At 33.2% G+C, this 24,883-nt stretch overlaps 1 protein-coding gene and 1 long non-coding RNA gene across 9 annotated transcripts; one reads left to right on the forward strand and one right to left on the reverse strand.

The window, feature by feature from the left end:
- Window positions 1-425: 425 nt before the first annotated feature.
- On the forward strand, window positions 426-11,719 carry LOC134252081 (uncharacterized). 6 transcript variants are annotated; one of them, XR_009988893.1, is made up of 9 exons: window positions 433-770; window positions 2,420-2,428; window positions 2,522-2,590; window positions 2,829-2,970; window positions 3,378-3,482; window positions 5,403-5,649; window positions 5,964-6,103; window positions 9,376-9,571; window positions 11,170-11,719. It is a non-coding gene; the product is annotated as an uncharacterized LOC134252081 (long non-coding RNA). The 6 variants fall into 6 exon arrangements; XR_009988890.1 differs by having other exon boundaries at window positions 426-770; window positions 2,420-2,590; window positions 3,327-3,482; XR_009988891.1 differs by having other exon boundaries at window positions 427-770; window positions 2,420-2,590; window positions 3,374-3,482.
- Window positions 11,619-22,507, reverse strand: LOC134252080 (uncharacterized). Of its 3 annotated transcripts, none has more exons than XM_062734520.1 (7): window positions 22,101-22,507; window positions 14,828-14,971; window positions 14,566-14,659; window positions 14,282-14,449; window positions 14,040-14,140; window positions 13,328-13,474; window positions 11,619-12,590 (listed from the first exon to the last, which is right to left on the reverse strand). In XM_062734520.1, the coding sequence occupies exons 2-7, from the start codon at window positions 14,857-14,859 to the stop codon at window positions 12,569-12,571; spliced, it is 564 nt and encodes a 187-aa protein (XP_062590504.1). In that variant the 5' UTR covers window positions 14,860-14,971; window positions 22,101-22,507; the 3' UTR covers window positions 11,619-12,568. The 3 variants fall into 3 exon arrangements, with proteins under 3 accessions (XP_062590504.1, XP_062590503.1, XP_062590502.1); XM_062734519.1 differs by lacking the exon at window positions 22,101-22,507 and adding an exon at window positions 21,970-22,055; XM_062734518.1 differs by lacking the exon at window positions 22,101-22,507 and having other exon boundaries at window positions 14,828-15,559.
- Window positions 22,508-24,883: the final 2,376 nt, after the last annotated feature.

The following is a 24,883-nucleotide window of genomic DNA, read 5'->3' on the forward strand; positions in this document are numbered from 1 at the left end:
ATATTCAATATCTTGTGATGTATATTCTTAAACTTGTGATGTATATTCTATAATCTTGTGATGTATGTTCGAAATCTTGTGATGTATATTCGAAATCTTGTGATGTATGTTTGATAATCTTGTGATGTATATTCGAAATCTTGTGATGTATGTTCGATATCTTGTGATGTATATTCGAAATCTTGTGATGTATATTCTATAATCTTGTGATGTATGTTCGAAATCTTGTGATGTATATTCGAAATCTTGTGATGTATGTTTGATAATCTTGTGATGTATATTCAATATCCTGTTATGTATTTGCAAAATCTTGTGTTGCATGTAATCTGCCATCTTGTGATGTATATTCAATATCTTGTGATGTTTGTTCAAAATCTTGTGATGCATATGCAAAATCTTGTGATGTATATTCAATATCTTGTGATGTATATTCGAAATCTTGTGATGTATATTCTATAATCTTGTGATGTATGTTCGAAATCTTGTGATGTATATTCGAAATCTTGTGATGTATGTTTGATAATCTTGTGATGTATATTCGAAATCTTGTGATGTATATTCGAAATCTTGTGATGTTTGTTTGATAATCTTGTGATGTGTGTTCTACAATTCAGTGATGCGTGCAATAAAATTGCATGACGCAACAGAAAAGTAAGGACAATTTTCATTGGTTAGAAATAACGAAAGTAGCCGGAGCGGTCGTAATGCACACATTGACACAACTTCGCAAGCATGAAATTGACGAATTCAACCTAAAGTCAAAATTATAGGTAATAGAAAAATTGTTTTGGTATCAAGGAGCACTAAGTCAGTCATAACGTGAAAAGTGGGAATCAAGAACATTAATTTGATTTGTTTGTAGGTACATCAAAAACAATTTAGTGGCTTATTGCTGGACTAAACAGCTAAAGGATGTTTTATCCTATTTTTACGTCCTCATATTGTAGTGATGTTGATTAATCGGTATGATTTATTCTATATTGGTGCTAGTTAGAATAATCTAACTGTGTCTCGGGACAAACTCTCACCACGCAGGGTTCGAAATTGCATGGCCCATTGCAGCTGCATTGACCGTAGCCCTAGTCCAGGGACGACTTTGCAATAAATAAATAAATAACACGACAAATTTTTAGGAGAAGGGGAATGTCTGGAAAAGATTAATTGCTATGCATCATTGAATATTGTCATTCACAAATTTGTCCAATTATTTTTATAGTAAATGTATTGAGCCGGGCTCATTTACAGGATAATGAACAAGGACTGTGGTGACAGTTTAAAATCACGTTCAGACGTTTAGAGAATATGTAATACACACAAAAATATCTCAATGGCATGTATAATATATTAAATAGATTTAAAAATAAAATAAAATATAGCTAGAAATTAACAGCGAAAAATATTTATCACGTATTGTGTCGGGGTAATCCGGCTTTATATACAAACAGAAGTAAGTAAACACCGATGCAGCAAGATTAAGGTCAAACGTCTCTGCACTGATGTGTCCTCAGCGGGGAGATTTGCATTAAGTTATTAATGATGTTCCCTGCATTTGTGTTAGCCTGATAGTACAACCTTTATTTATAGAATCAATCTAATTCAAATTAGATGTTAGATCCGCTTGCATACTCGCTACACTAACATCTAACACCTTTCGCACCCGTTGAATTATACTTTGTAAAATATTAGTCAAAGGAGCCAGGAAAAAATATTAAACAATGTAATATTATGATAAAAATATTCAATTTACTATTTCTTAAGGTGTTGAATGGATTTTGTTTTCTCAACAGCGGCTGGTGCATGTACCATACTTTTACTCGTAAACTCAATTTGGCGGTGAAGAAGCAGCATTTTCTGTTGCTCACCGTCGCAATAGCTGAGCATTGCTCTACGAGCAATGTGCCCGGCTAAAAATCATAATATTTGTAATGATATATCATATTCTAGACTTGACATACAATAAACAATGATAAGAATTATTGTTGCATATCTGCAGTGATTTTCTTTGATCTTTCTGTGGTGATAATTTATCCCATAATATCACATGTGTGATAATACTTTCCAAACATGTTTCAAAGTTTTTACACTCTTTATCATACAGTTTTAAAGAACAGTTTTATGAGCTCATAAGTATATTAAATGGTTAATTTATCAAAACCTGCATTTAAAAATTCAGAAGTCATAAGTTAAACCAAATTGTCCAGGGTATTCTTAGTAAGGTATGTCAAAGGTCATGGTTAAGTGACTTTGTAAGGCTGGTATTTTTTCTTTTGTTTTATGGCAATCAGTGCACATGGTAAATAGCATAAAATTACCCTTAAAGGTCTTATGCAAGGAGATAGCTAATTAAAATGAACAAATGTAGTTTTATGTATGATGTATATAGAGACAATAATATTTCTTTTCTTTTTTTCATTTTCAGGAACTTTACGTAGGTCTACAGTTTTAATTTTGGACTCATGCACTAGGAATATCATATCAGCAGAATTGTGCCACTGAATCAAAGGGAACTCTTTTTTTTTAGGTACGCATGATCAATGTAACTTCCTCGATGGTGTGTTGGCTGTTTGCCCATGTGTATTTTGGGGTATAGGTATGTTTAGTCTCAATTTTCTTTCTTAAAAGCCGCTTAAGGGGTATATTTTTTCTGATCTCAAATTTTGTCTAAGCATTAATCTTTTTTCTCATTCATGAATTATCTGCTGATCAGAGTCTAGTTAATTAATTTATTTAATTAAAGCTATATAGTAACATATAGTGAAATTATTTCCTTGTGTGAGACCTAAAGAAAATCAGGTTACTCATTTTTATGACAATTTCTTTGATTTCAGGAGTAGCCTCCCCTTTTAAAGATCAAAAATGGTGATTTTACAGTGCGGCATGCAGTCTGGTCTTCAATGAAGAGTTTTGACACCTGTAATACCCATATTTCTACCATTCACCTCTGTAACCTTTGTTGAGTTCATCAGACTGGTAAGAAAAACAATATTGTTAATTGAAATAATTTTATCAAGATAAATAAAATAATTAATGAAAAAAAAATTACATGAACACTGACTCCCTCATATAAGAAAATGTCACATTTTACACATTGCAATTATACATCATTTACATATTCACATTTTCCCCATTTACACATGCAGTTGAATAGATTTAGTGCTTAATAATACAACAACAACAATTATTACACGAATCCTAAGACAATTCACAAAATACATGAATGCATTAAACTGTGAAATACAGATTTCGTACATTTAATTAAAATGCACAGCATCAGAACCCCCCCCCCCCCCCCTTCACAATCTTGCAACTTTCTTTTTAATTCAAAGTCACTAGGCAACACTAAAGATTTCCACTTATTGCTTTTCTGTCCAAGACAGGAAGTTGAGGAACAAAGTTGACAGGACATCCTGAACTGTCTTCGCTACCAGCTTATGAGGGAACCAGCTGCAGTGGACAAAGTATGTTACATCATAGGATAATAGGTAAGTCTCCGGAGTAGTGTTTGTAGCAATTCTCGTACTTGGTCCTGCTTCGAAGATTCAGGACTATTGATATTTATCTCTGCTTGGTTTGGTTCTTCCCAGAAACATGTTACTGGTGGTGGTCCCTATATTCTTCTGGCTTTTGTGGTGAGGAATGTTTCATTTCTAGCTCTTTTCTGATCACATTTTGTCTATCTAGCTGTTTGTCTGTCTGTCTGTCCATCTGTCTGTCTGTAAACTTTTCATATTTTCGACTTCTTCTCTAGAACCCATGGGCCAATTTCAACCAAACTTGCCACAAAGCATCCTTGAGTGAAGGGGATTCAAGTTTGTTCAAATAAAGGGCCACACCCTCATTCAAGGGGAGATAATTGGGAATGAATGTAAATTTGATGGTATGTTTTAAAAATCTTGTTCTCAAGAACCACTGTGCCAGGAAAAATGAAACTTATGGAGAAACATCCTCAAGTAGTGTAGATTTAAATTTGTTCAAATCATGACCACCGGGGGGAGGGCGGAGCCACAATGGCTGACCAAAGTTTAACATAAAAATATATATAGGAAAATTCTTTAAAAATCTTCTTCTCAAGAATGACAAAGCCATAATTGATCCTATTTATATGGAAGCATCCTCAGGTAGTGTCGATTCAAGTTTGTTCAAATCATAACCCCCGGGGTAGGGCGGGGCCACAATGGAAGATCAAAGTTTTACATAGAAATATAAAGGAAAAATCTTTAAAAATCTTCTTCTCAAGAACAGCAAAACCCTGATTGATCATATTTATATGGAAGCATCCTTAGGTAGTGTAGATTCAAGTTTGTTCAAATCATGTCCTCGGGGGTAGGACAGGGCTACAAAGGATGATCAAATTTTATATAGAAATATATAGGAAAATTCTTTAAAAATAACCTTCTCAAGAAAAGCAAAGCCATGATTGGTCAAGGGACTACTTTTGGATTTAAACTTTTCAATAAAAAACCAATTTTTACTTTTTCCTAGCCACAGTGCTCAGGTGAGCGATTTGGCCCATGGGCCTCTTGCTATAACTTTTTTTTTTTTTTTTTTAAAAATGATCAATCATTAAATATAAATAAATCAGTTGTTAAAAAATTTGCTTCATATTTGAATCAATCATTAAATATAAATAAATCAGTTGTTAAAAAATTTGCTTCACATTTGAAGTGCCTTAAACCGACCCTCTGATGAAAGTGACTAGTGTTTTTTGCACCTTGGAAGGTTTATTGGTAAAATATAAGAAGGAAGTTATGATTTTGGTGTTACTATTGTTGTTATTCAAGTTTGATTTGATTTTTATATTACGAGTATTATGAAACTGTTATTTTGTTACTGACCGATGGTTAATTTTAATTGTGAACAAATGTACAAAGATGAGGAGTATAATATAGTTGGCTTTGTATAATGCCCAATTTTTGAACATACTATGTAATAAATATTAATAACAACCTTTGAATAATTGGAAAGACAATATTATAAATATGATAGCATTTTTGTACATGAGCATACATTTTTGAAAGGAAAAATAAATTATTCAATTGCATTAAAAAAAATATTTTGTTTCATATTCTTGCGAATTATCAGATCATTCTTCAATTATTTAAATACTCTGTCATTATGAAACCTTGTTAATAATTAAGTAAATATTAATTGTACATTTGCACCAATTTTTACATGGCATTTTCACACTAAGAATGCCACGTGCAAAATTATATACAGGAACAATTCTGAACAAATATATGCAAGTGAGTTGTAAATTTGATATGTAATGCATACATTACAAAAACCCATGACAGTGTTCACTAAAATGAAATGTATGGACTCTTATATAAATACTTGGTATATGTGATATGGATATTATGGATGATATTTTTGAGAATGACACAAGTAATGAAATTTTTCAGCATTGAATTGGATTCTTGAACCAGAGCCATGTGAACCTGGTCCACCTGTACCTCTCATTGAAGACCTGTTAACATCACCAGAGTATGTTCATTCTGATACCCCTATGGTATGGTTACAGCATGCATTATCCCTGAATCCATTAAAAGAGCTGCATTGGCAATGAAACAACCCAATGTGGTCGATTGTAAGGAAATATAGCATATCACCTTCCAACTTTGGTGCAGTTCTCAGTTCTAAGCAAAGGCGGTAAGACGTGTGATTAAATTTTTGCGAAATAGACTTTTAAAATTACAGTCAAACTTTGTTATCTCAAACCCATTATCTCATATTTCATGGATATGTCAAAGTAATTTTGAAGTCCAAACCATTTATAAAAGACTGGGACATTTTATTCTTGATAACTCTTTATGTATTATTCTTGAATCCACGGATATTTCCAATATTTTTCTTGGTCTCATTGAGTTTGAGATAATGAGGTTCGACTGTAATGACTAGATATTTGTACATAAAGATGCAGGAAATATAAGATTAATAACCAAAAATCATATTTTCTTCTCCAGATTGACATTGTCACTGAAGAAACAGCTGATGTCGGCTTACAATCTGGAGTCCATCAAGGCTGTTGCATGGGGTATCACTCATGAAGATGATGCTTTGAGAAAGTATGAAAAGGACTTTGATGCAGCTGTAGAGCAGTCAGGTATACAGCACAAAATAACATTCATTCAACCTCTGACATGTTAACATTCAATGTGTCAAAACAAATAACAGGACTTATCCTGGTAAAAAAACAGAAATCAATTACTGAAGTCTAATTGTAAAAAAAAAACTAGAAATATGTCCATAGGACATGAATGCCCCGCCGAGGATATATTAGTAAAGCAACATGAAATTTGTACATGTATAAAATTTGATCAGTTCGGTTCAGGCAGGGCTTATAGTTAGTTGGGAATAAAAATGTAGGTCCAGCATCCAAAGCAAGTCTGGTAGTGTCCATCCCTAGATGCATCATCCATGCAAGTTTGGTTCAGGTAGGGTTTATAGTTACTTGGGAATGAAAATATAGGTCAGATCCAGCATCCGAAGCAAGTCTGGTAGTGTCCATCCCTAGCTGCATCATCCATGCAAGTTTGGTTTAGGTAGGGCTTATAGTTACTTGGGAATGAAAATGTGAGTCAGATCCAGCATCCGCAGCAAGTCTGGTAGTGTCCATCCCTAGATGCATCATCCATGCAAGTTTGGTCTAAGTAGGGCTGATAGTTCCTTAGGAATAAATCTGCTCCAAAAACATCAACCTGGTCACTCATCTGGAAAATGTAGGTCAGATCCAGCATCCGAAGCAAGTCTGGTAGTGTCCATCCTTAGATGCATCATCCAAGCAAGTTTGGTCTAAGTAGGGCTTATAGTTTCTTAAGAACGGACCTGCTCCAAAAACTTTAATTTGGTCACTCATCTGGAAAATTTAGGTCAGATCCAGCATCCGAAGCAAGTCCGATAGTGTTCATCTCTAGATGCATCATCTATGCAAGTTTGTATCAACATGTAAAGTTTGATAACACCATCTTGAATGGTATGTTTAAAACAGAGCTAAACACTATTTAAGAAAAGTCAGGTCAAGGTCAAAGGAAAGGTCAAGGTCAAAAAATGTTGATGCAGTTGCATAGCTCTCATCAATATCTATCAGCATATGAAGTTTGATGAAAATATCTTGGATAGTTTCTTTGAAACTTAGCTTTGAACAGAGCTAAACACAAAGTGGGACGGAAGGACGGAAGACGGACATGACAAACACTATATGCCCCGGCCATATTCATGGCGGGGCATAAATATTCAGTTACCAACATATTCCAGAAAAGGAGTTTTCCACTTAAGTATAGTAGCTTGGTCCCTTTTTTCGCCCGTATTTTACAGAAAATACTTGAGGATATGGTATTATTTTTATTTTCATGGTGTATAACAAAGTATTTCTGATTAAAAATTTTTTACAATCATTATTAATGACTTTGAGTATCAAGAAATAAAAGCCAATTTTCAACACCTATCGCACATACAAATTCCGGAACATTTTCTTTCGATAAGAGTACGGTTTCTCTATTACATACACGTGGGCGGAGACATTTAAATCTGGTACTATAAGAAGGGTTAGCTAGCGGTAGCATGAGATAAGAAATAATTAACAATGACCGGGTTAGAATATCATTCAATGAGCTTGAATTTTACTTGCACTATTCGTTTTCTTCTTAATTTGGCGTTGGCGAGGGGCCTTCTTTTTGCATGTTCTTTGGGGTATTTTTGGCCTGAAAATCCCTTAATCACTTTTTTTTTATCTTGAATCTATAAATGCATCTATCAAATATATTAATCACCATTAATTTTCTTCCATATGACAGTTTAAAAAGTAAAAGCGATCGAATAATAAATTACACAGTACACGGTAAATACACACAGAAATACACTTCTTTGTAAAGGGGGGGGGGGGGGCTGAGAAAAAAAAGCAATAATCCTGAACAGAAGTTTGTTAAAGCAAAAAAAAAGGGGGTAAGCTCTTACAAACTTGAAAAAAAAATCGATTATGTAGGAGTAGGAATCAAACTATTACCCATTTTAATTTGAAAAATAAAACAATTTCAATGTATGTTTATTCATATCGCACCAGCCTTAATGCTTAAGAAAGTTTTTTTTGGGGGGGGGAGGGGGGTGGGGGTGGGGGATGGGGGGGGGGGTGAAGAACTCAAGATTTATCTCTGAAAAGAAGGGGTCTTCCCTCCGACTGATACTACATGCCTAGTATGTATATTTTTATTTCTTAATTTTGCTCTAAATTCCACAATGAATATTCCGATTCACTTGATATGTTTAACATATACACAGCCTGTACAAATCGCGTAATATACATGTGTTTAATCTTTTCAAAAACGGTTGTTGAAAAATAGAAACATAATCATTATGCTTCATAAGGATTCTTAATAATAGATATCACAATATCGGTAAATGAAATTCGAACTCAATATTCATCTACTTAGTTGCATTAATACATTTGAAGTTTTTCTGAGTTTATATGCACCCCAAAACGTGACAACAAAAGAGTAAGGTTGCTTTGAATAGTCTTTTTCGCAAGAAATTGATTAAATGTGTATTTATACTCGTATATTATTGTGTTGTTGGCAATGCCCAGGAAAACTGCAATTATAAATAAATACATGTATGAGAATAAAAATATGTCCATGAAACTCATCATTTGAAATTTAACATGAGTGATATTCTTCGATGTCTATAAATACTTGTTTTGAATTTTAATAAATAAAAACTGGTGACTGCACTTCTCAAATACGAGCTACATGTGTCGCTTCCGAGAGAAAACACACTTTCCGGAGGTATATATTCACCTGTGGCGGAATGGAATCACGTGACATATTATCTATTCTTAGCAGGTCAACAAGGGGTTAATCTTATGTAAATGTACTCACCAAACAGATTCAAAATCATGATACTTTTAAGTAAAACACATAGAGCGCAACGTTGTTCAACAAAGATATTTTCACACAATCTGTATAAATATGATATACATATTATATTTCAATCTCGACTTTGAACAAATCTGCGCTCGATGTTTACGAAAGCCGAGAAGTAGGTACCTGTCACAAATTTCTTTTGTTATTCATGAAAATCAAAGGACCCCACCTTCAAAACACTGCTTCGCGTGTTGTCTAGTTCAATTATTTGACATTTTTTAACGTTGACGCAAATACTACAGACATGAGAGAATAATATAATTTACTTTTTAAGTTTTTTAATGAAAGTTTAAAATTTGACGAGTAACCGGGGACCACAGATAATGCCTTATTGAGACTTCTTCTTTGCTTTTTGAAGTAGAAGGATTATAAAAGCTCTACTTAGACTTTGTTTGCATTACAAAATCAATTGTATTATGGTTTGTTTGCATTCAGTAGTATTATAATTTTTTCTGGAAAGGATATGGTTGCATGAATCCGGAGTGTTGGGAGCTTCACCTGATGGCTTAGTTGTTCGACCACCAACATGCAGTGTATTTTATCAAACTCCAGAAGCCAAAGACGCCATTCCTGATATTGTACAGGTGAAGTGTCCATATACAGCATCGTCTTCAACAGTAGCAGATGGGGCACAAAATTTGAAGGATTTTTCATAGGTAAATAACATTAATAAAGTGCCGCGCCACAGCATGATACGCCCGTCAAAAATTACAATTTTCTTCAACAGCTACCTGGTAAGCTTGCAATCACATCAACCCTGATTCTAAACTTCCATGATTATTCCATTCCTAAAAATATTTATCCATCCCCTGTGATGTAGGCATTAGTTATAATAAATATTACATCACTGATAGATTTCTATGCTGGTTGTGTTAGACCTTGTCAAATGCCCATCATATTAAACAATATCAAATTAGTCTTAACAAATTAATCTATACCAAATTAATTTTGAAAAGAAAAGACTGGCCATCAAATGACATATGCTATAAACTAACCAACAGTTCTGTCTAATTCCCAAAGGTCATCATACAGCTTGATCAGAGTGATTAAGACAGCTTGCCTGAACTCATTAATTAATCTTTAACTGGATGCTTGTCTACTCATTAATACCAATAGATGAATGGGTCTGCACTATCTACCATAACTTTTTTAAAAACATATGAAATACTCAAAGATTTTTTTTGGTTGACATTTAATGTCCGATAGGTTTTAATATAAAATTCATATGGACATGCTGATTCCACCCCAATCCCATAAAATTAGTTTTTATAAATTAACAATTTTATATAATATAAGATTAGTCTACTATGCAATATTAAATTAGTTTTCATTGCTTTTCATTAAATTCATTTTAAAACTTAGGCTAGCCAGCAAGAGCTATTTTAAATCCAACAGGCTTGCACATTTGCCCAATACTCAAGGGATATAGATAACACCATGCTCTAGCTATTAGCGAACTCCTCACAATCAAAACTCATTAATTTCTCTCTAATTTGACATGCAATTTTCTGTTATCAAAATTCTTCTTGAGTCTTGACCAGTGCTTGATAATTACACTCATGGGAGAGGTAGGATTTCTTTAACATACATAATATTTGCTGTCAAGTATATGCTTTAAAAAAATAAGTATTTTCTTGATTTAACACTTTTTTAATAAGGGCAGTGCAATACTCTTACATTATTTGGGGATGTGTAAATGAATAGTAAAAAGACACATTTTTTTTAAAAATTTCATTTAAATCAAAGGTCACAGTGACCTTGAAATAGGTCGCGACACACCTTCTAACTAAGATGCATAAACTGGCCAAGTTTGATGATTGTAAGTCTTATAGTTTTCTAGTTATGGGCCGGAAAGGATTTTTCAATATTTAGCTATAACTTCTTAATTAAAGGTCAGAGCGACCTACTTTTTGTGCGCGACACACCTTCTACCCAAGATGCATCAGATGACAAAGTTTGATAATCCTAGGCCTAATAGTATTAAAGTTATGAGCCGGAAACGAAAAGCTAACAGACAGACAGACGGACAGACGGACGGACACGAAGCCTATAACATAATACGTCCCGTCTTAAGACGGGCGTATAAAAATCTGTATTGTCCAGTACTTTGAAATTAAAAATCTTGGTGAGTAAATGATTTCAAAACATGTATTAATTTACAAGTGCAGCTGTTCAATATGGTATGAAGATATTGAAAAAGGAGGGGATATGTACTGGTATAACACAACTTAAGTGTTTTTTGATTTTTTTTTAGATCTTAAACAAGATACCCTGTGCCTGAAAACCAGTCACCCATACTATCATCAAATTCAAGGCCAGCTACACATATGTAACAAAACATTCTGCGACTTAATTGTGTGGACAAGAGTAGACTGCATTGTGATTAGAATAGTAAAAGACATTGAATGGACAGCAAATGTTCCAAAGCTGATAGATTTCTACATTAACATTTTCATTCCAGCACTGATGGAAAACTGAGTTCTGGTTTGAACTTCTTGACACTTAGTTTTGTACCTCTAGAATTTTCTAACAATGGAAAATGGGTAATCGTGTTAAATTTGTTGAATGTTCCCAAGTCTCATAAATGTATGATATGATATGTCACAATCCAATGAATCCATCATAAAACTTCTGGCTTATAAGACTATTTTAAATAGCAATGATGATTAATAAAATCTATGTACTACATAAAAAAAGAATATCAAAATTTAGAATCATTTTATTAATGAATTGAAGATGTTATTCTCAAAGTGAAAATGTAACATTTTTGTCTTTCTTAATAGATAAATTGTTGAAAACATGAATTTGTTGAGTTGTGCTTTAAAGGTAAATATACTTTAAACTAGAAATTTAAAATTATAAGTAAACCCTCTTCCAAATTATATTGTCAAATGAAGAATCGAATTGCCAACCATTCTTGTAATAAATCCATGCTAAACAAAAGGGATTTTCATTTTCTGAAGTACATGTATTACAACATACTACAAAGTTAACAAATATAACCATTGACATTGATAACAAATCAAAATTTGCTTATCCCTTGCACTTTGGTATGAATATCTTCACTGTTTAGTGTATACTGTCACACGCCAATGCAAATTTATAATAAGTACATGTATCTTTAAGTAATTTCTTTCAAAAGTGGAGCTTGCAAGTTTACAAGACAAGAACAGAGTTGAAATATTTTTGTTGAGATTGGTCTGTAAGTAGATGGTATGTGACGGAGAATCTCGTAATTCTTTATCCTCTCGTTGGCTCTTTCCACATGAATAAGTGCTTTAGCAATCTTGTAACACAGTGCTGCTTCTTGTATGGTAAACTGGCCTCGTGTCGATAAAAGAGCTTTTATAATTAAGCAGACACCCTGGGGCAACTGGTCATGAATGGTGAAACCTTTGACCACCAAAATAAGGTCTCCAGCTTTGAACTTTCGTAAAACTTGGCTGTGACGTACAATAGCTACATCAGAAGTAGAACCTGGGTACAGCATGGAGCAAAATGTAAGTGCACCATTTGGAGGCACGCAAGTTACTGCTTTAAAAGTATGGCAACTTTTGTACATACTGTAGGCCATGGCCTGATTATCCATATGTGTTGGGATGTCCTGGGTTGTTTCATTTGCATCCATGGATGCTCTAGCAGAGGAAAAATCCTCAAAAGATTTTGGCAGAGACCCTGAAAAAAAGTTGGAAAAAAATTAATTTGATTATTTGTAATTGTGTAAAAAAAATTGTGTTACAGTCAATCTTTCAAGAATACAATAAATTTAACTGCATTAAATTTTTGCAAGTCATTATGATAAATTTTAAAACAAACCTTTGCATTTAAGCCGACTTGGAAAACATTCTACGCTACATTCTACACTACGCCATCAGACAGCATCTTGTATAGGGAAAAGACCACTAATTATTTTCCCATAGAACTCCATACAAACCTTAGGCCCTCTCAGTACTTTACTATGACAATTTCAGATAAATCTTTAGCATCATTTCAAACTTTGTTCTAAGCCCTAACAAAAAATACTGAAAAAAATATATGGTCCCATGGCGTTTATAAGTCAAAATTGCAGTTATTTTCAACTTATAGAGATTCGCAGTAAATAACACGCGGCATAAAAAATTAACCCCCACTCCTAAAATCTTCCCTGGCATTTCTATAGTTTCTGTAATATTCCCTCATCCCATCATTTATTTCAAAGGTCATTAATTTTACTTTAAAATGAAAACAATTAAATACCTGATTTCAGCCAATGGCGTAACGCCTACCCATTCAGTATTCGGTTTAATGTTCCATAACAAACAAAGCCATGTGTGCATCCGGGGATTTGGTGCTCTCATTCCTGTACTTACATGTACATACTTACCTGTCCCAGAATTAGTCAATTGTGGTAATTTCAAAGACTATACACCTACCTGTGAACATGTATGAAATTAGAGTCCTGTGACTTCAGTGTATTGGATACTGTGACCATCTCAAATGATGACACCTTACTGCTACCAGCACAATTCAAAGGAGTGAATGACGTCTGGGCCGGTGATGATATTTGGATATATTGGTGACTGTAATAAATAAAATATTTGTACAATGAATTGTTTTTGTGCTTTGATGTTAATAAAGTGATATTAAGTCAAAATTGAGTCAATAATTTCATAAGGGTGGATTCTACCCAGAATTAGGTAAAAAGCTCCAAAATTGGATAAATCATAGTTAATTAAGCAATATTCAAAGGTTTTAAAAAGACTGATATAGAATTTTTTTATGCTTATGCAAAGTATATTTTTTAAGACTCTGATATACTAATTGATTCTTATCTAATCCCTCCTATTGCTTAAGTATGTACAAAAAAGTTTCCCCACCCCCCAGTGAAAAACACTTAAAGAAATAGCAGGTGCCCCCTTTTATTTTTGTTTACAATTAATTTAGACAAGTTTAAATCAATCCTTTTGATAACAAATCAAAGTTCAATGTCTGTAGTCTTATTACAATCAGAAGCTACTTATTGAATTTTATTCTAAGAAAAGGAGAATTTAAATAATTTTTTTTAAAAATTAAAGAAAAGCTAAAACTGAACCCAAAATGTACTTTACAATAAGAGGCTGGAAAGTTAATAAATAAAATTTTTACCTGCAATGTACAGAAAACTGTCCGACAAAATACATCGGGTGGGTAGGGAGTCTCCATTTTCTTCTTAATATATAGAGAAAATGCCCCTGCTGATCAGAGACCTAAACTCCCAAATAATAACAAAATATGTTAACATAACAGTCAATCTAAGATGTTCATCCCTCAATGGCAACAAGTTTTTATTACAGTAACTGAAATTTTTAGGAAATAGGAAATCACAATTGGAATTCCTTTAAATGTACCTTCTCTTCGTTGTATTTAATATCGTGGATTGATATTGGCTTCCTTTTACTAGACTCTATTTTTAGGGCAAGCAATTCCTTTTCCAGTTGTATTTCTGTTGAGAGGCGCTGCATTTCTTGAGTACAGTTAAATGTGCAGGATGCTGAGTAGTTGTGCTCTGATATCAACTGAAAATATATTGTAAATCATGTACAGTTAAAAGAACTTTATATATTATTAAAAATTATTGAAAATGTTTCAGTGTTGGTCATTTGTTATCATTGATGTTTTAAATGAGCTTTACTTTTTCTTGATATTGACATTTTGGTGCTTGTGGAATCTGCAACTGGTCCATCTGTGAAGATGACAGGGACTCCTCACTTTTGAGTTTTTTCCTCCTTTGTAAAATAATTAAACTTGAATTATTTTTTATTCAGTTGTAAGCTACTCTGTTTATACAATTACATGTACCCTTTTAAAGATTTTTAGTAAAATATTCTCAATTAAACTCCACCCACCCACCATCCAAAATATGATGTCGGTCATATTTTGAAAAATAATTTCACCTTTTTGTACATTCAGGATCAGAGAAATCCATGGCCTTTCCTTCATTCCATGCAAAATATGCAGGGTCCCCCTCCTTCTTACCATCCTTAAAGTGGCAGGAGCAGATGCGATCATTCTGATCTCCTGGTTGGCGATCAGCTCATCTAAAAATATACATTGTTATACCTTTAAAAAATTGTGCCTATACAAATCTATACAGAAAAAGTCTAACATTTTTAATGTTTTGCTGAGCGGGCATAAAAAATCGATGTTGGACCGCTGAGTGAGATGTTGGACCGCTCGGAGAAATGTTGGACCACTTACGTCACAGAATGGGCGGAGCTTAATCTCATTTTCATTCTTTGGTTTTAAAAAGTGACAGATCTAATGTTACATTAATATAGTACAAAATACATGTATGTCAAAAAATATATAATAAAATGAAAGGTATAACAAAACATTTATTGACAGAGTTCTCGGGCAAAATGCGTTTTGTCGGACCCTCGAACCAAACTGTCTGCCTTCGGCCTAACGGCCTCAGGCAGACTGTTTGGTTCTTGGGTCTGACAAAACGCATGTTGCCCTCGAACTCAGTCAATAAATGTATATTATACAAAGACTGAGTGAAGGAGAATTAAAAAGCAAAACATGTTCATTTAGCATGTTATTATCAAATAGCCTAAATGACTTATTTTTTCATTATTTTTTTTTTAATGTTACATTTACTTGCAAGTACAAGATAACCATGTGCATAACATTAACTAATCCGAGATTCCTCTGACTCTAACCCCCGCTTTTATATTGTGACTTGTGCGCACAAGTCACAATATAAAAGCGGGGGTTAGAGTCAGAGGAATCTCGGATTAAACATTAACAAACGGTAGCAGTATTTAAATACTTTTTTAAAATCAAAGTGCATGATAGCTTTTTATATGAGCAGAACTTTAAGAACTTTACATATAATTTTTAATGAACATTTTTATGATTACACATTTACTAATTAATGTCATAAAATTTAACTGATTTGGGTCCATTAATACTTTTAAGAAGTATACATATGTGATATCAAAAAGAGGGCTAAAATTCATAAGAAACAGATTTAGATTTGCCCATAGCAAAAAGAAATGGCATTTTTCCATTTTATTTCCATTCATTCAGCATTTTTTAGCCATTTTTCATTTCAAAACCATTTTTCCTACATTTCTCTATCTTTCAGTTTTCATAAAACATTTTCTCAGAACCATTTAAGAACCATTTCTGTTAGAAAATTTATTTTAAATGGTAAAGTTCCAACATTTTCTTTCCATTTATATGAGTAAATGGAAAAGAAATGCCAGTTTGGTGATCCACCTTCCTTGACTGGACCATTTTTCTCCCATTTATTTTCTGAGAAATGGAGACAAGAAAAAAATGGTTAGTCTTAGCCTTTATTATTAAGAAAGATTTATCAGTGGTTAATTGATGCCATGTGCCAGGTTTTTATAATGGGGCACTGGATATCAGATTTCTTCCCAAGCTCTGTAGTGACCGCCTTTTCCAGTTGAATTAAGTTTGAATATTGGACAAGAGCACTTTGACCTAGCTGGTAGTGAGTTTAGATGGATGGACTATTCTTCAAGGAATATATAGGTTTTTAGTGTTTTTTGAAGCTGACAAAACTGTATATTGATGGTCAAAGCAGAAATAGATAACGTATTTCTTGGAAGATGATTATTTGTGACTGTTTTCAATTGTTTCAAACATTTGCCCAATTGGGAAGTTTAAACGTACGTTACAGCAGAAGAAAATTATGCGACACATTCGTTTTCCATACACTGAAAGGACCCTATTCTTTTTGAGTGGTAAGTATAAATATGTACATAATTTTTATTAATTTCATGCAGTAACAGAAAAATGTTTCCCAAAGAAATTTATGCAAAAGGATCAAGTGCCCATTAATCATACTGATGCAATAATCTATAAACCAATCTTGTTAATGAAAATTTGTCAGACTGATGGACACTTTTGTAAATTCTTATTATGTTCCCCAAACGAAGTTGGGGAACATATTGTTTTTACTCTGAAAAAAAATTATGTTCCCCAAACGAAGTTGGGGAACATATTGTTTTTACTCTGTTTCTTATTATTATTATTATTATTATTATTATTCCTGGGAAAATGTTGTCCTCGAGTGATCTTGTAAACTACACATCCGACTAAGGTAAAATGTTTTTAGGGTCAATAGACATGTTATGTAGATTTGCCGAACAAAGGTCATTTTGCGCGCACGTGCTTGCAAGAGCGCGCACGTGCAACATGTAAAATGACCAATTTAATTGATATAGGCGTAACTTTTTAAATTTTTGATGAAATGCTTTGAAACTCATAATGTAAGGATATATTAGTAATATAGACAATAAGACATGGTCAAAATAGCAAGATCTCACGCGCGTGCACGTGCGCTTTGCTCTGATTGGCTGAAACTAAAGTCTCAATATCTTTCTTGTTTTTTGAGGAGATCCTTTGAAATTTTGAACATAGCCATGCATTAGGATATCCTACAACATGATATATAGAAATTATCATGAAAACACGTGCATGCACGTGCGCTGCAATCTGATTGGCTGAAACTTTAAATAGCTATAACTCCCATGATTTTCAACCAAACAGGATGGGATTTGGAACATAGATATATAAAATGGACTTTTAAAAAAAGGTATGATCACCATGCACATGCATACACGTTCGTGTACGTGAGCTGCAATCTGATTGGCTGAAACTTTAAAAAGCTATAACTCCCTTGGTTTTCAACCAAACAGGATGGGATTTGGAACATAGATAAATTAAATGGACTTCTACAATAAGGTATGGTCACCATGCACATGCATACACGTGCGTGTACGTGAGCTGCAATCTGATTGGCTGAAACTTTAAACAGTTATAATTTCCTTGGTTTTCAACCGAACAGGATGGGATTTGGAAAATAGATATATATAATGGACATCTACAAGAAGGTATGGTCTCCATGCACATGCATACATGTGCGTGTACGTACGCTGCAATCGGATTGGCTGAAACTTTAAACAGTTATAACTTCCTTGGTTTTCAACCAAACGGGATGGGATTTAGAACATAGATAGATTTAATGAACTTCTACAAGAAGGTATGGTCACCATGCTCATGTATGCACGTGCGTGCACGTGAAATGGGTAAAATCAAAAATACACTTGAATGAGCGAATTTTTTAATACTTTTGGATTAAATACTTTAATATTTAGTATATTAAAATATATAGATTGTGTAGACAAGATCATATGGTCATTACGTATATGCCTTCACATGCAATGCTAAAATTTGAATGAGCATGGTACATTTCTGGGTAAACATTGTTAAAATTTCAAATGCATAGAGTTTGTGTTAATAAATGAAGCTTACAGGGAATATGGCACCAAAAGGGAGTTGGGGAGCGTTTGGGGAACATCTGTAACGGTCCCCGTTACAATTAGCACTAGTTATTATTATTCTTATTATTTTTCTTCCTGGGAAAATTTTGTCCGCGAGTGATCTTGTAAACTACACATCCGACTAAGGTAAAATGTTTTTAGGGTTAGTAGACATGTTATGTAGATTTGCCGAACGAAGGTCATTTTGCGCGCACGTGCTTGCAAGAGCGCGCACGTGCAACAAGTGAAATGACCAATATAATGGATATTGCTGTTACTTTTCTTTTTTTTGATGAATTTTTTTGAAACTCATAAGGTAAGGATACATTAGTAGTATAGACAAGATGGCATGGTCAAAATAGCAAGATCTCGCGCGCATGCACGTGCGCTTCGCTCTGATTGGCTGAAACTAAAGTCGCAATATCTTTCTTGTTTCTTGTCATAATCTTTTGAAATTTTGAACATAGTCCTACATTATGAAGATCTACAGCATGATATATAAAAATTTTCATGAAAGCATGCGCATGCGCGCGTGCTGCGATCTGATTGGCTGAAACTTTAAATGGCTATATCTCCTTTGTTTTTTGACGAAATGCTTTGAAATTTAAAACATAGTCATGCATTAGGATATCCTAAAATATGATATAGGAAAAAAATCATGAAATCACGCGCATGCACGTATGCTGCAATCTGATTGGCTGAAACTTTATATTGCTTTATCTCCTTTGTTTTTTGACGAAATGTTTGGAATTTTAAAATATGGTCATTCATTTAGATATCCTTCAATATGGTAAAGATAAAAAATCATGAAATCACGCGCATGCATGTGTGCTGCAATCTGATTGGCTGAAACTTCAAATGGCTACAACTCCCTTGTTTTTCAACCAAACAGGATGGGATTTAGAACATAGATAAATATAAGGGACTCCTACAAGAAGGTGTAGGCATTATGCACGTGCTTGCACGTGCCTGCACGTGAAATGAGTAAAATTTAAAAATACACTCGAATGAGTGTATTTTTTAATACTTTTGGATAAAATGCCTTGATATTAAGTATATTAAAATTTTAGATAGTGTAGACAAGATAATATGGTCATGAACATGAACACGCGTGCAATGCCTATTTTTAAATGTATTTTGTATTTTTCTGGGAAGACCTTGATTAAGTCTAAATTCCATAAAGAATTTCTTACTTAATAGAGATTACATAGAATATGTAATATAATATATAGAGAATATGGCACCAAAAGGGAGTTGGGGAGCGTTAAAAAAAACACACACGTTACAATTAGCACTAGTTTTTGATGAAATGATTTGAAACTCATTATATAAGGATAGATTAGTAGTGTAGATAATGTGATACTGTCAAATTTTTTACGAATCACGCGCATGCACGTGCGCTTTGCTCTGATTGGCTGAAACAAAAATCTCAATATCTTCTCTGTTTTTTGACGAAATGCTTTGAAATTTAAAACAAAGGCATGCTTAAGGATATTCTACAATATGGTATATAAGAATTTTCATCAAATCACGCGCATGCACGTGCGCTGCAATCTGATTGGCTCAATTTTTAAATGGCTATAACTCCCGTGTTTTTCAACCAAACAGCATGGGATTTAGAACGTAGACAAACATAATGGACTCCTAGAAGAAGGTATAGTCATCATGAACATACTTGCACGTGCATGAACGTGCGCTTTCTGATTGGCTGAAACAAAAATCTGAATATCTTTTTTGTTTTTTGACGAAATGCTTTGAAATTTAAAACAAAGGCATGCTTTAGGATATCCTACAATATGATATATAGTAATTTTAATCAAGTCACGCGCATGCACGTGCGCTGCAACTGAATTGGCTGAAACTTTAAATGGCTATAACTCCCTTGATTTTCAACCAAACAGGATGGGATTCAGAACATAGATAGATATTATAGACTCCTACAGCAGGGAATGGTCATCATGCACATGCATGCACGTGCGTGCACGTGAAATGAGTAAAATTCCAAATACACTAGATTCAACATATTTTTGGATTAAATGCTGTAATATTTAGTATATTAAAATATATCAATAGTGTAGACAAGATGATATGGTCATTACGCACATGCATTCAAATGCGCATGCGTGCAATGCTTAAATTGAATACTTCTGGTAAAACTTTGTAAAGTCTTAAATGTATCGCGAGAGTCTTATTTACACACACACACTTACAGGGAATAAGGCAAGTTAAAAGGGAAATGGGAAGCGTTTGTACATCCAAGGAACTGGTTCCCGTTACAATTAGCACTAGTTGATTATAACATCAATTATAATAAATTTTTGTAAATATTTTCTTGCATTTCCTTTTATTTTTAGAATACTGCTTGCATACAATTGCCATATGGACATGGATCATCATGGAGCACAAAAATGAGCATGGGAAAATATAAATTTTCAAAGATGGAGCAAGACTACCACAATTCAGATCAAATTGGGATTTTAATTGATAAAAATTTCCAGGAATTCAAAAACCAAATCTGTGAAAAAAATTGAACAAGTGACATCTATTTTGTGAATGACTCTGCAACTAAGAAGATGGATTTTTAAAGTGCTTAATATTCCTTACATATGGATATCAATTAAGGACCCTGACCTACATTTTTCATTTTTCAATTATGGAGAAAATGTTTTAAAATGGATATTAAATGGTTAAAACAAAAACCATTTATTTTTCATTTTTCATCTCATTTGCATAAATGGTTTTGGAATGGTTAATTTGCATGTTACAGGGTCCAAAAAAATGGTGTTTGAATGGTGTTTGAATGGACTTTGAATGGAGTTTGAATGGAGATAAAATGAAAAATGGTTATTAAATGATCAGCCTTTCTGTTGAGAATTCTTGAAAGATTTGACAAAATAAAATGGCTTCTAAATGGTCTTTAAATGGTCAGAAAAGAAATGGCTTTTAAATGGTATCTAAATGGATTTCATTTTGATAAGGGTGACCTAGCATTTACACCAGTTACTCAAACGTGCTTTTAAGAAATATTTTATCAAAATAAATCAAAATCATTTCTTACCAATTAGATATCATTCATAGAACGAACACCTACATCCAGAGTTTGACACTTTTAATAATTCAAAACGATATATATTCCTAACAAAATACTGAAACGTGTACAACTTCAATTCCAACATTTCAAAATGGCCAGTTTTGTGTTGACCCAGTACAATCTGCGTTTCATTGGCTGATTTGACTTGTTTACTGTTCTTGCGAACTTCCTGCAAACATTTGAATAGTTAAAAGTTTCCTGCGAACTTGCTGCGAACATTAAATTGGCGTGTATGTTTCTTGCAATGTTCCTGCAAACATGTTGGGTTCCTGAGAATTTGCTGCAAGCTTGCAGCAATTGCTGCAATGTTTGCCGCAAGATCGCAGCTAGCGGCAATCATCTGCGAACAAGAAAATTTTCTTCCTGCGAACAATTTTGTTTGCTGCAAGCTTGCAGCAGACTTGCTGCAGGCCTGCAGCAAACATATCAGTTTGGTAAGGGTTGGTAGTAATAATACGAAATAAAATGTCATAAAAACAGCTGTTAAACAAAAATTAATCTTGCTACAAATTGCACAGTTTTTGTAGTATGTACTCTTCATTATTCTTCTGCTATATTGATTACTACGAGATTTTACTTTTTAGCATGCATGTATAAATACTGTATCTGACAGTGACAATGCAGCATCGTGACATATCGTTACAAGTACCTACAAATTTTGTCAATACATCTACGTTTTAATACTGAGTTTTTTCCCTAGCAGGCCGAAATATCTCCATCATGTCACCAGGAACAACACTCATGCATCTCGTAATTAGTGACTGATGTGTTTTTTCTCACCTGCATGGTTTTCCCGACGCTTCAGCTACTTTCGTTATTTCTAACCAATGAAAATTGTCCTTACTTTTCTGTTGCGTCATGCAATTTTATTGCACGCATCACTGAATTGTAGAACACACATCACAAGATTATCAAACAAACATCACAAGATTTCGAATATACATCACAAGATTTCGAATATACATCACAAGATTATCAAACATACATCACAAGATTTCGAATATACATCACAAGATTTCGAACATACATCACAAGATTATAGAATATACATCACAAGATTTCGAATATACATCACAAGATATTGAATATACATCACAAGATTTTGAACATACATCACAAGATTTCGAATATACATCACAAGATTATCAAACATACATCACAAGATTTCGAATATACATCACAAGATTTCGAACATACATCACAAGATTATAGAATATACATCACAAGTTTAAGAATATACATCACAAGATATTGAATATACATCACAAGATTTTGAACATACATCACAAGATTTTGAATATACATCACAAGATTTCGAACATACATCACAAGATTTTGAATATACATCACAAGATTTTGAATATACATCACAAGATTTCGAACATACATCACAAGATTTTGAATATACATCACAAGATTTCGAACATACATCACAAGATTTTGAATATACATCACAAGATTATCGAATATTGCAACGTTTGACATGCCATACGTTAACGTTATGGTGATGTATTCGTGCGCACTGTTTTTGATGCGTGATTTTAACGGAAACGTGAAAGAAATTTTCATTTTATTAATTCAAAATCATAATTAAATGATAAGAAATGAATGTAACATTTTTTCCTTTGATCGATGTATCAAAGAAAAATTTGAACGGAAAACTTTTTCATCAATGCACTACGCGCATTGATAAAGTTTTCCGTCCAAATTTTTCTTTGATACATCGATCAAAGAAAAAAAATATTACATTCATTTCTTAAATCCCGTCCGTTACGTTTCTGGCCTTTTTTCTACTTTCGTTTCTTTTTTGGCTTATCCCTATTTGTGAAACAAACTACATCGTCTGCATAACAATAATTGAGTTTTGGGAAAGAAGGACTGAATTAAGAAATGGATGTAATACTTTTTTCCTTTTATCGTTGTATGAAAGAAAAAATTTGGACGGAAAACTTCATCAATGCGCGTAGCGCTTTGATGAAAAATTTTTTTCCAAATTTTTTCTTTGATACATCGATCAAAGGAAAAATATTACATTCATTTCTTATCATTTATTATGATTTCAAATTTATTGAACAAAACTTCCTTTCACTTATCTCATACAATTATTGACATCACTGTAGGTCGATATGTGGTTAGAAGGATTCGAGGCGATTGATATTGACCACAGACACAGAAAATGATAGCGACCTCGCAGGCTCAAATATGTATTACTTTTAAGTCATGTTCAAAGACTGACAAATAGAAATGTAACATATCTTTTTGAGTTTTGAATTCGGATAACATAAATTGAAGATCATGCCTCTCCACAAATATTGTTTCAAACGAACTACTGACTATTTTTGTTATATATTGATTATTGTGTGTAATTTTTGTACAACAATTGTTATTTAACCGAATGTTTAATAAAACTGGTGAATCTTTGCGACATCAAATTTTAAATGTAAAGTCGAATTTCATATTGGCATCACTTATATATCACTTATAAACAACGATGATATTAAGAGTGTAGATTCGTAGCAGCATTATTTATATATGTGGTAGGTATGAAAGATGTTCTTGACTGTGGCCACACTTAATTTGGGGAAATTCTGTTGAAAAATCGGCATTTTTGAACGTTTTTTTGAAACCGTCGCATCTTCAAACCATCGCAAGTGCCCAGTATAAAATGATTTACGAAAGTATATTCTTCTCTAATAATTAACGTATAATACCGGCCATGAACAGAAACTCGATTTTTGTGTAAAACATAGGTCTAAATATGATGGTTCGTGGCTTTACCTCTTAGCATAAATGATTTAATTAAATTGGCTAACCCAAATTTTCTCTGTTTTTCTTATTTTTGGGGGGATATATTAGTTATTTCATATGCTTCCTATATTTAACTTTTTCTTATTTTCACATATAATAACGTCTTTTAAATGTACAAAATGATATACAAACAAAACTTTTGATAATTTTTTAAGAGAGAAAAAATAATCTTTATGGATTTTGGCGCAGTTTACCATTTCTATTTATAGTTGTACAATTGTGACAGGGAAAGAGAAATGTGGTCTTTTAAATCCCTTACAGCCAAATATATAATACATTAAGCAAATATACTTTGAATGTTTCATCTTGTCAGAAACCAGAGAAGAATCTTACCTTAAGGTCAATAGGTCCCTTGTCAGAAACCAGAGAAGAATCTTACCTTAAGGTCAATAGGTCCCTTGTCAGAAACCAGAGAAGAATCTTACCTTAAGGTCAATAGGTCCAGACTATAAATTCTTTCCGTGTAACATTTTTGTTTCCAGGAGAAAGTTCGAAAGCATTTGAGATTTTGCAATAAAATTTAATACAAGTCCCTATGAGCTCTTTTACAAAATGCTACAATTATACTCACTTGATTCAATTAATTGAATAAGAAATTAGTTTACAAAAGTGAGCACGATATAAGCCTAACTAAATACATGAAATAAAATTTGTAATTGTTTGGTCGCATTGTTTTATCAATTTGTTTGTCAATAATTAACCTCGATGTAGAAATTGTTCATACGTAGAACATTCCCTTGCGTATCGAATGAGGT

This window comes from Saccostrea cucullata, unplaced genomic scaffold (assembly GCF_032062105.1).
Source record: "Saccostrea cucullata isolate Sc308-1 unplaced genomic scaffold, CSIRO_AGI_Scuc_v1 ctg1647, whole genome shotgun sequence".
NCBI classification, from domain to species: Eukaryota; Metazoa; Mollusca; class Bivalvia; order Ostreida; family Ostreidae; genus Saccostrea; species Saccostrea cuccullata.

What these genes read in the sequence shown, in the direction of transcription:
- LOC134252080 (XM_062734520.1), bottom strand. Translation starts at nt 14,859, where the DNA reads ATGGATTTCTCTGATCCTGAATGTACAAAAAG. An exon ending in TTAAATACAACGAAGAGAAG is followed by an intron (nt 14,141 to 14,281) that starts GTACATTTAAAG and finishes TTGGGAGTTTAG; the next exon opens with GTCTCTGATCAGCAGGGGCA. An exon ending in CAGTTTTCTGTACATTGCAG is followed by an intron (nt 13,475 to 14,039) that starts GTAAAAATTTTA and finishes TATTTATTACAG; the next exon opens with TCACCAATATATCCAAATAT.